This window comes from Carassius carassius, chromosome 5 (assembly GCF_963082965.1).
Source record: "Carassius carassius chromosome 5, fCarCar2.1, whole genome shotgun sequence".
In the NCBI taxonomy this organism is placed as follows: Eukaryota; Metazoa; Chordata; class Actinopteri; order Cypriniformes; family Cyprinidae; genus Carassius; species Carassius carassius.
Genome location: NC_081759.1, coordinates 3,664,522 through 3,677,843, shown reverse-complemented (window position 1 = coordinate 3,677,843; position 13,322 = coordinate 3,664,522). Strand labels below are relative to the sequence as shown.

Sequence of the window (13,322 nt, the reverse complement as noted above, 5' to 3'; positions counted from 1 at the left end):
ATTAAGTTTTTATAATAAAGTTACAATTACATAATTATATTTCTACTGATGGCTGTCATAAAAAATGTGACAGACATTGAAGAACAGTAAAAATTATAATGAATATGTTACACTGTGCGTGTATTTTGCTTTAGAGTTAATTATTCTAGCTGACTAATGAGTTTATGGTCAATAAATGTTTTTTCTGAGGTAAATGTGACGTTAATGTGACATTGTTTACAAGCTGTAATATTGACAGAATTGTGTGGTCACAGTTAAAACATGAGAAATCACATGAGACAGGATAAAGATAAGTTACTCTTTTTTTTTTAACATACCTTCAGATGTTCATTCATGTTTATGGAGGAGACTAAGAGTTCACATTGGCTGCTGTGTCTCTTGAACTGAAGTACAGTGATCTGTCACTCCACATTAAACAATGGCAAAACTGCATTTATTGTTTGAATACTGCAGTAAAATGGTAATAATTTGAAATCTGAGACTTAGTTTCATATCAAAATGAACAAATTACCAAGCTTATTGTGAGTTATTGGATGGGAGGTGCACTACAAAGTTCTGTTCATTGACTGAAAACAGCCTAGACTAATCAAGTTAGTCTTTTTGTAAAAATCTGATCCGATTAAAATCAGGAAACCAATATTTTTTTACCCAGCCCTAGTTTGTGTGTGTGTGTGTTTGTGTTTACCTCATGCTCTCTGTCCTCTGAACTGTCACAAACATCTCATACACACGACCTTGAGGAATCGCACCGGCTGGAACCAACAAACTCACACCTGAAACACACATTATAGAAAAACAGATTCAGAGAGAAGAGATAGATAGATAGATAGATAGATAGATAGATAGTGTTTCATGTAATGTCAGTGGAGTGTTGTGTGTCATTTCTGTAGTTCATGAAGTAATATATTTATTAGCTGTCGTCCCCTGGATTCATTCATCACTGTCACTGAGCGTGTTCATCTCATCACACGAATGCGAGATCGTGAATGTGACATTTCCATCACATCTTCCTGGAACCCGTTTCAGCCATACGCCTTAATTAGACTAATGAAGGACTATCAACAGAATCAATTAATCATCATAAATTATATCACACGGCAATTCATATATATGTTGGACACTGAGCGAGGACCGGAGTGTGATTGTGCATCATAAATTATACATAAATAAGCTGTGTGTGATTGTGTGATTGTTTGTGTGTCCGTTCTCACCTGAGTTGGGTATGATCAGATGACCTCCTAGTGAGCTAAATGACCCTAACGCCGTACACGTGGGGTCTCGTGTGCGCGCCAGCGTCTGGGTGCGCAGGGTCATGTGGTCACTGTCCAGAAGAGAGTGGGTGACTTTAGGGGACAGGGTGGCGGAGAGGTCAGAGGTCATATCTTCCTGAGGGGTGTTGTAGACTTTTATCTTGAGGTTGGGAAGCGGCATCGTCTCCAGCAGAGGGGAGCTGGTCATGGGGATTTTGTCGGAGATGTCGTGGAGTGCATATACAGGACCTCGATACAGCGCCGCCGCTGTGGACAGATCAGGGGTCGCGGCCAGCAAATCCGCTGCAAACACGCACATGAAATTACTATCATTACTAATGACATCTGTCAGCTTATTAAATACACCTCGCGTCCAAAGTTTGGCTTGGCAAGATTATTTAATGTTTTTGAAAGCAGTCTCTTATGCTGCATTAAAAGACTGCGTTAATTAAAAAATTAAAAAACACAATGAAAAAACTGTACAATTGGGAATTATTAGTACAATCTCAAATAACTATTTGAATATATTTTACAATACAATTTATTCCTGTGATCAAAGCTGAATTTTCAGCATCATTATTTCAGTCTTCAGTGTCACATGATCTTCAGAAATCATTCTGATATGCTGATTTGCTGCTCAAGAAAGAAATGTATTAGGCAAGGCAAGTGTATTTATATAGCACATTTCATACACAATGGTAATTCAAAGTACTTTACATAAAAGAAAAGAAAATAATATATAAAAAAAAAGCATAACAATAAAACAAGGAATTTAAAAACTTAAAATGATTTAAACATTGATTTGATCAAAACAAGCTGTTTTTGTGATTTCCCACATCATTTTGCATCATTTAGATGTAAACACATCCATTATTCACTTTCAAAGCATGTAACAGAGCAGCTTGACGACTCTGTGAAACATCTCCTTTTTCCTGCTCCAGAAAGTCACACAGGTTTGGAACAGCATGAAGGTGGGTAAATGACTTTTTTGGGTGACCTACTCCTTGTATGTATTTGTGTTGTGTGCTATTTTGAAATGAAATCACTGTGTGTTTGTGAGTGAGCTTGTAAAGGACTCTTATAGCCAGCGGCTGGTAATCTCCATACTGATTGCTCATTAACATTCAGCTTCGTACAGTGACTAAACAGAGGATTGTCACTTCGCACACCAGCTCTTTCTCTCTCTGGTTACTCAGGTGTGAGCATTAGCTCAGTTTACACTCCTGACACACACATTAAAGTCATTCATCACACAGCGATCGGTGAGACAGTGTAAACCGCACTGCACTGCATCACACAGATAGAAGTAAACACATCCAAACCCAGGAGAGATCTTCACCAGAGCAAAACTGACGGATGTGAACTTTGGTCTCGCTTTACCATCAAAACATCCTCTACTTCTGTATTTATCAACTCACTCTCCGACGTCCTCCACACGGGGCTTTCACCCTGACAGGGTGCCATTTACACCTACAGTCCACTTCATGTTTAATTAACACAGAAAACGAGCGGGAAAATTAGAAGAAAAGCGAGACAATACGAGAGCGAGCGGAACGACGATTCTTCATTAATAACCTGTTCAGGTTGGAGAGTGACAGGCATTCTAATGTTCCTCAGATGGAATGTCTCTCTCTCTCTCTCTCTCTCTCTCTCTCTCACACACACACACACACACACACGCAATCACACACACACACACACACACACACGCAATCACACACACACACACACACACACACACACACACACACACACACACACACACACACACGCAATCACACACACACACACCTCACAATTTAACACCGGAACACTGCCTTCCATTCTGTTCACCACTTGATTGGAATTTTAATCATTCTTGTGTCTTATGCCGAAACACACACACACACTCCAACTGTTGCATTGACTGAGAGCCGCAGTAAGAGATTGTGTCTGAATAACGCGTTTGAATGTGTTACTGAAGGAGTAATCCACTCCAGGATGTGCATTAAAAAGATTTTGATAATTACAATGCCTTAAATCCCTTTCAATCTGGTAAAAACTGCAAAAGACACTGAAGAATAGAATTAGATTTGCTTTTACAGGAACAGTTCACTTAAAAAAATTAATATTTTGTCATCTTCATGTCATTCCAAACCCATAAGACTTTTTTTCTTTTCCAAAATTGTGATATATATACATACATACACACACATACACAATATTATTTATTTTTTATCAATATTACAAATTTATGTTAAAAATTAAATAAAGGTGTCTCTAATGTTCACCAAGGCTTCTTTTATTTGATAAAAATACAGTGAAAACAGTAATATTTTGAAATATTATAACAGTTTGAAATAAATATTTTCTAATATATATAAAATGTAATTTATTCCTGTGATACACAACTGAATTTTCAGGATCATTTATCTGTTCTTCAGTGTCACATGATCCTTCAGAAATCATTCTAATTTGCTGACTTGCTGCTCAAGAAACATTTCTGGTTATTATCAATGTTGAAAACAGTTGTGCTGCCTAAAATCTTTTTGGAAATTGTGATACATTTTTTCAGGATTCTGTGATGGATAGAAAGTTTATTTGAAATGGAATACTTTTCATGTTATTGCTGTCACTATTAATAAATTGTATGCATCCTCTCCGAATAAAAGTAAAAGAAAAAAAACCCCACCAATCAGAAACTGATAGTGATCCATTGCTGAAATTGAGTCTCACCTGAGCGTGCTTGTTTGATGCTGACAGGCTGGAATCCTCCGTTCAGCACAGACGAGTCGATGATGTCCGAGTGAAAGCGTCGATGAGTTCTGCGGTACACAAGCAGCGCCACGATAGCAGAGATGATCAGACACATGACCACCGCCATGACGATCCCCATGCACAGAGCCACCTCTGCACGACAGACAAACACAGGTCACGGTCAGAATGAACACTAGCCTATACATACTGCATACAGGATATACTGTATACTGCCTGCTATATTAATAGTAAGCAAAACAGTAGGTGTTACTCTTTATGAAATGTTTAAAACACATTATAGTATGTTACATTAGTGTCACATGATCTCATCATGGTGCAAGGAGCATCCAGTCAGCATTTTAAATTAAATTGTATATTTTGAATTAGGTTATGTGTCTTAAACTTTAGGCAGTCCAGTCAATTAATAGGTATAATAAGAGCTGTTAACATGTGAGTGGAAGTTGAGAGCATTGCATTGTGGGATACAGTCTGAGCAGTGTGCCTCTGTTTTATACTAAATGAAGACATTCAACATAAAATGTTGCATCAGCAATTAACTAAAATAAAATTATTAAGTAAAAAGATTATTAAGCCCAAAACTGAAATAAGAAAAAAAAGCTATAACGTAGCTTGTATAAGCTTTATAAAATAATGAATAAAAATAACAACAAAAAAACACAACAAAATAAATAAAAACAACAATTATGTGTACTGACAATTATGCATTAAAATATAAATAATAAATAAATAAAAATCTAAAACCTTACTATTATTACAACATAAACTAAACTTACAATGAAAACCAAGATACAATAGCATATAAAAAAATTATTTATTAATTACAATTTATTGCATAATGAAAATTAGCATATGGTGCACAGTATACATACTGTATAGTGCAGGCATACTAAATATTAGTATGTTAGTATGCTACACCAAACAGCCATACAAGTACACTTATGTGCCTAGACATTTCTTATTTTCATTCAGTTTAACTTAAACGAATAAATAAAAGACACAACAAAATTATTAAAACTTAACATTTAAAATAATCTCTAAAATAAAAAATTCAATCTATAATAGCGTATCAATGCTACTAAAATAACACTGTTTCAGTTACTATTTTTTACAGAGCATATACTGCAGTATTTCATTTCAAATGACAAATCATTATAGCAATATGGGTTAAAGGTCACGTCTGAGAATGGCCTTTAAAACTACGGCATTAATCAGTATATAAACCCCCTGCATCAATCATTAGAAGGAGTTTTCACAGTAAGAGAGAGAAAATTAGACCTCCAACTGCAGGAAGATGAAAAAACAGCCTGAAAATAGTCAGTCAGACTGCGAGAGAAGAGAATCCAGTCCTTTAATTTAATGAGGCTATAAATTCTTACACGCCATATTGCTCATCTTCCTGGAAATCAGCCTCATTCTTCAGCAGACTGCAGGAGAACAATAGTGACATGTTCATCCGACCTCTTTTCCTGTGGATTCTCTCTCTACATGAGTGTGTGTGTGTGTGTGTGTGTGTTTCTGAATTTGTGAATGTGGAGATTAAAAGGGGATCAGGGCCGAAATGAAGCTGCAGCTCTGAAACATCAAAGAGAGAAGCAGCCAAAATCACCACAGTCTCTGATGTTTAAAGTGTGTGTGTGTTTGTGTGTATGTGCTTAAATCCCCTCTTCTCTATCTATTGACTGTGTAAAGCACGCGTTGGCGCTCATCACTCATTAGTCGCAGTGAGACTGCAACAAAGGTACACAGACTAAAACTCCACTCATGCTTCACACAGATGACTTATCAGGCTGACATTAACAACAGACTCAGGCTTATGAATATTTATTACAATCCTTCACAGACTTAAGCCTATTGGTTAGACCACAACAGACTCACTTTACCAGCAGAGGGCACCAAAATGAAGTAAAATTATTAAAGTCAATTTATTTGTATAGCACTTTTTCACATTGTTTCAAAGCAGTTTTACAGGAAATCACAATATTATTATTATTTTATCTTAATATCTTGATCCCTTATATTTGTATTTACCAGATAAGAGCTGGGAGATAATAATATAGTTACACTGTTGCACCAACCCAAGCAATCAAGCAGTTGATATAGACAGACAGACAGACAGACAAATAAATAGATAGATAGATAGATAGATAGATAGATAGATAGATAGATAGACAGACAGACAGACAGACAGACAGAAAGACAGACAGATAGATAAAGTTAAAATGTTTGACTACACACACACACACACACACACGCACACAGTCTACATTTATTTTTATTAGAATATGGTGACATGCCAATCAGCTAATCAACTCAAAACACCTGCAAAGGTTTCCTGAGCCTTCAAAATGGTCTCTCAGTTTGGTTCACTAGGCTACACCATCATGGGGAAGACTGCAGATCTGACAGCTGTCCAGAAGACAAGCACTGACACCCTTCATAAGAAAGGTAAGCCACAAACATTCATTGCCAAAGAAGCTGTCTGTTCACAGAGTGCTGTATCCAAGCATGCTAACATAAAGTTGAGTGGAAGGAAAAAGTGTAGAAGAAAAAGATGCACAACCAACTGAGAGAACCGCAGCGTTATGAGGATTGTCAAGCGAAATCTATGCTTGAATTTGAGTGAACTTCACGAGGAATGGACTGAGGCTGGGGTCAAGACCTCAGTTTGCAGTGCAATGTCATCTGCTGGTGTTGGTCCATTGTGTTTTTTGAAAACCAAAGTCACTGCATCCGTTAATCAAGATATTTTGGAGAACTTCATGCTTCCTTCTGCTAACCAGCTTTTAGAAGATGCTGATTTAAATTTCCAGCAGGATTTGGCACCTGCCCACATTGCCAAAAGCACCAAAAGTTGGTTAAATGACCATGGTGTTGGTGTGCGTGACTGGCCAGCAAACTCACCAGACCTGAATCCCAGAGAGAATCTATGGGCTATTGTCCAGAGGAAAATGAGAAACAAGAGACCAAACAATGCAGATGAGCTGAAGGCCACTGTCAAAGAAACCTGGGCTTCCAGACCACCTCAGCAGAGCCACAAACTGATCACCTCCATGCCACGCAGAATTGAGGCAGTATTTAAAGCAAAAGGAGCCCCTACCAAGTATTGAGTACATGTACAGTAAAGGAACATACTTTCCAGAAGGCCAACAATTTGCCAAAAAAAAAATTGTTATTGGTCTTATGAAGTATTCTAATTTGTTGAGATTTGGTGGGTTTTTGTTAAATGTGAGCAAAATCATCACAATTAAAAGAAACAAAGACTTAAACTACTTCAGTCTGTGTGCATTGAATTTATTTAATACACGAGTTTCACAATTTGAGTTGATATATATTGTTTACTGACACTAAATATATTACAAAAAGTATATAATATAGATAACATACAATTTTACATTTTTTGAAGACATTTGCCGTACAAAATGTCCAAATTGTGTTAGACTGTTATGGATGGTAGCGTGAACTGCATTATTTGAGAAATCATACTTGTCTGTAACACATACAGGTTTATTCCAATTGTGTGAGCAATAATAACAGCCATGCTTGACTTAATAACTAGTCTACCCAGCAATGCACAAACTTTGACAGTGAAAAACTTCTTATTCTGTATGTGTGGGAAGTCATGGCCTAGTGGTTAGAGAGTTTGACTCCTAACTCTAAGGTTGTGGGTTTGAGTCTTGGACTGGAAATACCATGACTTAGGTGCCCTTGAGCAAGGCACTGAACCCCCAACTGCTCCCCGGGTGCTGCAGCATTAATGGCTGCCCACTGCTCTGGATGTGTGTTCACTGCTGTGTGTGTGCACTTTAGATGGCTTAAATGCAGAGCACAAATTCTGATGTCACTTTGTGTGTGTTTTTACAGTGTTGATCCTGTGTTACAGCAGGCGGTCACACTGAACACAGCACGCGATCTGTCATGTTGTTTCCTTGTTTTTCCTCAGTGACCTCAACATCATTCTCCTCTGCAGTATTGATTTGCTTCCACCCATAATTAATTTACAATTAGTAGTAAAAATTGATCACAGCTGTGTCCTAATGACTAATATTATTCGATTACTGACTGTGACCAAACATGATTGTCATTAGTTATTTCTCTTATTAACCATTAAGCACTGATCTCCCTCTCTCTCTGTGTGTGTGTGATAGCAATATGCAATGGACAAATTATACAATGACTTTCACACAGAGTTGACTTTGCTGAAGGAAATTCTATACAGATATTATTAATTTATATGTACAAAACTTTTAAGACAAAAACTAAAGTTTACAATAAATTTCCACTTGTGAATATTAATTACATGTTAACATGAAGTGTTTATGAAAAAAAATATTTTAAAGCATTTATTAAGCATAGGATTAATTTTATCATTAACCAAGGTTATTGGAATAAAAGGTTATATTTTTATTAATTAGGATCAACAAAATAAATACTGTTAGAGATGTACTTTCCTTGTTAGCTAATGTAAATTTGAATTTACATTTAAATGTTTAATTTACTTAACATCAGGCCATCCACAATGTAGAAGAGTATGTTTCTTCATCAGACTCACCAATGGATGCTCTGCAGTGAATGGGTGCTGTCAGAAGGAGAGTCTAAACCAGGGCTCTGAACCGGTTCAAGGAACGAAAACGAAAACCGGAAACGAACAAAATTTTGACAGGAACAGAACCAGAAACTAAATCAAATGTTATAATTCCGAACAGAATCAAAAATTTCAAATGGCCATTAACCCGGTTAATAACGTTATTTTATTGTTCCATTTAATATTTGAAATTTGCTGTCAACCAATCACGAATTCCAGCAGTACAGCATATGCAAATGTGATGCTGAAACCAACGAGTGAAATGTCCGCTCAGCTGTGAACTCATCATAGGTAAGTCACAATGGCAATGAACTGCCCTTAGAGTTTATCCGAGGAGTGTGAGATGAATTCAACAGGGCTGAGTTTACCAAAAGCTTCGTAAGCTTCTTTTAAGTTCATAAAAATGATCGTACGACTGATCTTAATATTATGGCCTGTTTCCAAATCGTAACTTAAGTAGCACTTGAAAATCATCGTAAATCTACGAGTGCTCTGGAGTATTTGTAAAACCCTAAGTGCATCGTAAGAAGACAGATTTATGCGGTCACCTGCAGGACAATCGGCACATTACACCTTTAACCTTATTCAAGTGCAATCGTGATTATAATATAAGGATTTGATTGTTGCTTTACTTTACACTTCATGACTCATTTTCTTTTTTTTGTATTAATTTATAAATGAAATAATTAAAAAGGGCAGACAAAATAGAAATTCACATTTAAATTAAATGACTGAAAAACAAAAACAAAAAAAAACAATAAAATAAGTAATGTAGAAAATACTTCAAAGACTGGGGTCTGTCAATGGTATGTCAAAGACTTGCTGAAGTGCATGAAAACATCTCAGGGAACACAGGGAACCATGGTTATATTTGTAACCTGAGACGTTCTCTTTCAAGGATATAGAATATAGAATCATGGCAAACACTAAGTACCAACTCTGCCATTTCCAAGGGAAACCGCCCCTGGGACGGTTAGACGGTTATCAATGACATTATCCCTTACGGCCAAAGGCCTTAGCTACATACCCAGATTTATTTGTTAGGGCCTCGGCCCGGGGTAGAGCTTAAGGCTTGGAATCAAGAAGGATTCCTTTAAAGGGATACGGCTAAGAACCCAGTATTTATACAAGGTCTTGCCTGTCACACAGTGGCTACCGCTTGCTCTCGCACAAGTTTGCTGAAGGAACTGTCTCAACAGATCCCTGGTAGCAATACCCTGTTTAGATCGGTATTCGAGGATACATAAATGGAGTGGCGCCCAAGATGAACGGGGCTTTTCACCAACTCAAGAAAGGGCACGAAGCAACCGCGCAAAGCCCTCACCATAAAGGATTTTAGAAAGAACGCAGAGCACTAGCGTGCGAACATATCACAGTGTGGATTTCAGAAAGTGTGCAAAGACTTCACATGCACACTCACCAAAATATGGATTTTTTAAATACTGTTCTAAGGAGGGGCTCTGGTGGCACTCTGATCGAGCAGCTCACAGATGGAATGGTGTATCTCAAATAATATGTTTGAGAATATCAACTCGATCTGTGGAACTAATGCTGGAGCGCTTTGGGGAAAAAACTGAGAACGCAGTCTCATATGAGAGGAGAACTCCGAATTCAGAGTAGCGCACTCATACGTGACCTTTCCTTGAAAAGGGGACTGCTGCTAAACTACCACAAGAATCGCCCAGATATCCCCTCACGTTGAGGGAAGCAATGCTTGAAGTGTATAAACAAATACACTCTGGCTGAATGGAGCCAAAGGAACCAAGGTCTAGCCATCTCGAAAAGGAAATGAAGCTGAGCATGTAACCGTACGAAAAGTGCTCAGAGTCTTGCGTGCACACTTACCACTTTAGGAAGTACACAGAGCATAGCGTGTGTACTTAGAGGTCTCTAAGCATCGCAGAGGCGCTGAACCGCACGGGAGAGGCAAGCTCCAATTTTGCAAACCTCTGGCAAGGGGAGCATCACCTCAGGCAGTATATACAGGAAGAATTCTAACTACCACCTCCACCTTCCGCTGGATGTGACAGTGCATACAAGCGGCAAGGAGGCCCCTCAGGGTGACCTGGCTGGACATCCAAGAAATTCCCTGCAGTGCTGTGCCAGTTCTGATGATCAGCAAGGTACCCGCAGAAGCCTGTGATCTCGCCGCCTAATACCAGAGCACGAGGCCGGAAGGTCGGTGCTGATGGGTGTTAGTAAATGCTGTGACTGACTCACAGAGTTTGTTAGTAGACACATAACCACCAGCAATTTAACCCATAAGTATATACAGAAAGGGTTACATACTCACCCACCTTCCTGTACTGGAGCCCCGCTCACGGGGTGCCTCCTTATAGACCGGACCATCAGTAAGGTGCTTACTATGAATAAAGAACCAACCAAAAACATCATAGGTCCAGCATAGGAGACTGTTATGTGAGAAATTTTTCCACCTAACCTCGATCAGGTGGAGAGATGGTGGTTATAGGGGAATTAGGCAGGGGAGGATAAGAGCAGAAGTTAAAAACACCCAAAGGGAATGAGTAGGTACCTAGGTATCGCTCCGATTCGGACGAGAACGCTGCCTCGTCTGAATCATATCCCTCAGGTCCTGCTTACCTCCTCGTGACCCACGATTCCTCTTGCAGGAGCAGGAGTGCAAGCCTCGACACTAGCCTTTTGGACGCGTCTTTGATCCTCAGATCGAGACGGGCCAGGACCTCTATGTTGTTTAGGCTCAGACCTGGACCTTCGTGGACTAAAGGATTTAAAGGCAGCTGAGCGCACCCTTGCCTCCCTGTACTTCTCGACCACCGTCTGGACGGAGGTACCGAAAAGCTCAGAAGGTGAGACCGCAGCATCAAGAAGAAAGCCCCTTTCTTTCCTACTGATGTCTGCCAGGTTCACCCACAGATGTCTCTCCGTTACTACCATGGCCGCCATAGACCAACCCATGGCGGAGGCGGCCTGCTTGGTAGCACGGAGAGAGAGGTCTGTGGTGCGGCGCAGCTCGGCTACCTGGTCAGTTGAAAGGCCCTCGCCTTTATCCATGTCCTTCAGCAGGTCAGCCTGATAGGCCTGAAGCACTGCCATCGTGTGCAATGAAGCCACAGCCTGACCTGCTGCTGCGTATGCTCTGCCATTTAAGTGGGATGTATCCTGGAGGGGCTTTGATGGCAAAGAGGGAGATTTAAGAGAGGATGTTTCCCCCACAGAGAGATAGCTAGCCAGCCAGCGTCTCTTCTACAGGGGGCATCTTCTTGTAGCCATTTTCGCGCATGCCCTCGATGTTAGCATACCTTGTATGCTGAAACCGATGGATGCGAGAAAAAAACGACCTCTTCCATTCTTTTTCGACTTCTGCATGTAAATCAGGCAAGAATGGAAGGCACACCTGGGCTGGATGGCTATGGTCAGACAAATAACGCTCATCGAGGCGACCTCGTTGCGTTACTTTGCTGGCACGCTTCCATGGCAAGTCCAACTTTGCCGTGGCGCAATCCATAACCTCTAACAGCTCCACATACGCAGGGCAGGAGGATTGAGAAGGCTCAGCCTCAGCTTCTTCACCACCCTCAGACATCTCCTGATCTTCCTGGCCAGAACCCAGCAGAGCACTAACTTCAGTATCAGAAAGGGTTAATGACAACACATCTTCCTCCTGAAGGCTCCTCCGTGCCTCAGTGGCGGCGGGTCCTGAACCCGTGGAAAACAGATGGCTGTCCCTCTTTCCTCCAAAAGAGAGACAAACGAGAGCAGAGCTTTTTCATAGACAAACGCTCACAATGCACGCAGATCGCAATAACGCCGACACGGATGTACACACTATAACGCCTTGCTAGTGAATGCCATTATTTATATATTTTTTTCCCTTTTATTTTTGAGTAAAGAAAATGCTCTACTTTATTATTATTGTTATTATTATTAAGCAAATTATAGGCAAAGAAAAAATAACGTTATTAACTGGTATTTCTTCCACCCGAACCGGTTTCGGAACGGTAATAATATCAGAGGAACGCAGGAACAGAAACGTTAAAATATCGATTTTTTTCCGTTTTCAAGTCCTGGTCTAAACAGCTGATAAAAACATGACAATAATCCACAAGTAATCCACACCACTCTAGTCCATCAAGTAACGTCTTGTGAAGTGAAAGCTGTGTGTTTGTAAGAAATGCCATTATTAAGGCATTTTAAACTTTAAAGGGATAGTTCACCCAAAAATGAAAATTTTATGTTCATTTGCTTACCCCCAGGGCATCCAAGAAGTAGGTGACTTTGTTTCTTCAGTAGAATAGAAGAATAGTAGAATTCTGTCAGTCTTATAATGTAAGTGGACGGTAAATTATGTCTAACACATACAATAAAACAAACAAACAAAAAAACATACACAAACAAAACCAAATTTAACCCTGCTGCTTGTGACGATACATTGATATGTAATGACACAAAACGATCGGTCTGTGCAAGAAACTGAATAGTTTTTTTTTAATTGTTTTTACCTCTGATTCACACAATGTCCAAAGTGTTCTCAAAGTGTCCTCCTGTGTGCATTCTCAGCAGCCTGAGCGTGAGGGGTCTTCTTCTTCGTCTTGCTTTATGGCATATCGCATAAGTGTATTATAAGTGTATTCAACTTGTATCCACTGTCTCAAATTGACTATTGACACTATCTACAATCTCAGTTAGGAGTGTCAATGGTCCACTTGAGAGACAGGTGGCGGTAATGCACTTATAAGTCTGCATCTATATAA

At 39.4% G+C, this 13,322-nt stretch overlaps 1 protein-coding gene across 1 annotated transcript in view; it reads right to left on the bottom strand.

The window, feature by feature from the left end:
• unc5ca (unc-5 netrin receptor Ca) overlaps window positions 1-13,322 on the bottom strand; it is a 174,216-nt gene that overhangs the window by 17,103 nt on the left and 143,791 nt on the right. Inside the window, exons 8-10 of the mRNA XM_059549472.1 lie at window positions 3,966-4,139; window positions 1,212-1,553; window positions 686-773 (exon numbers count right to left, since the gene is read on the bottom strand). Coding sequence (XP_059405455.1) covers window positions 686-773; window positions 1,212-1,553; window positions 3,966-4,139 — 604 coding nt within the window. The remainder of the gene's footprint in view (window positions 1-685; window positions 774-1,211; window positions 1,554-3,965; window positions 4,140-13,322) is intronic.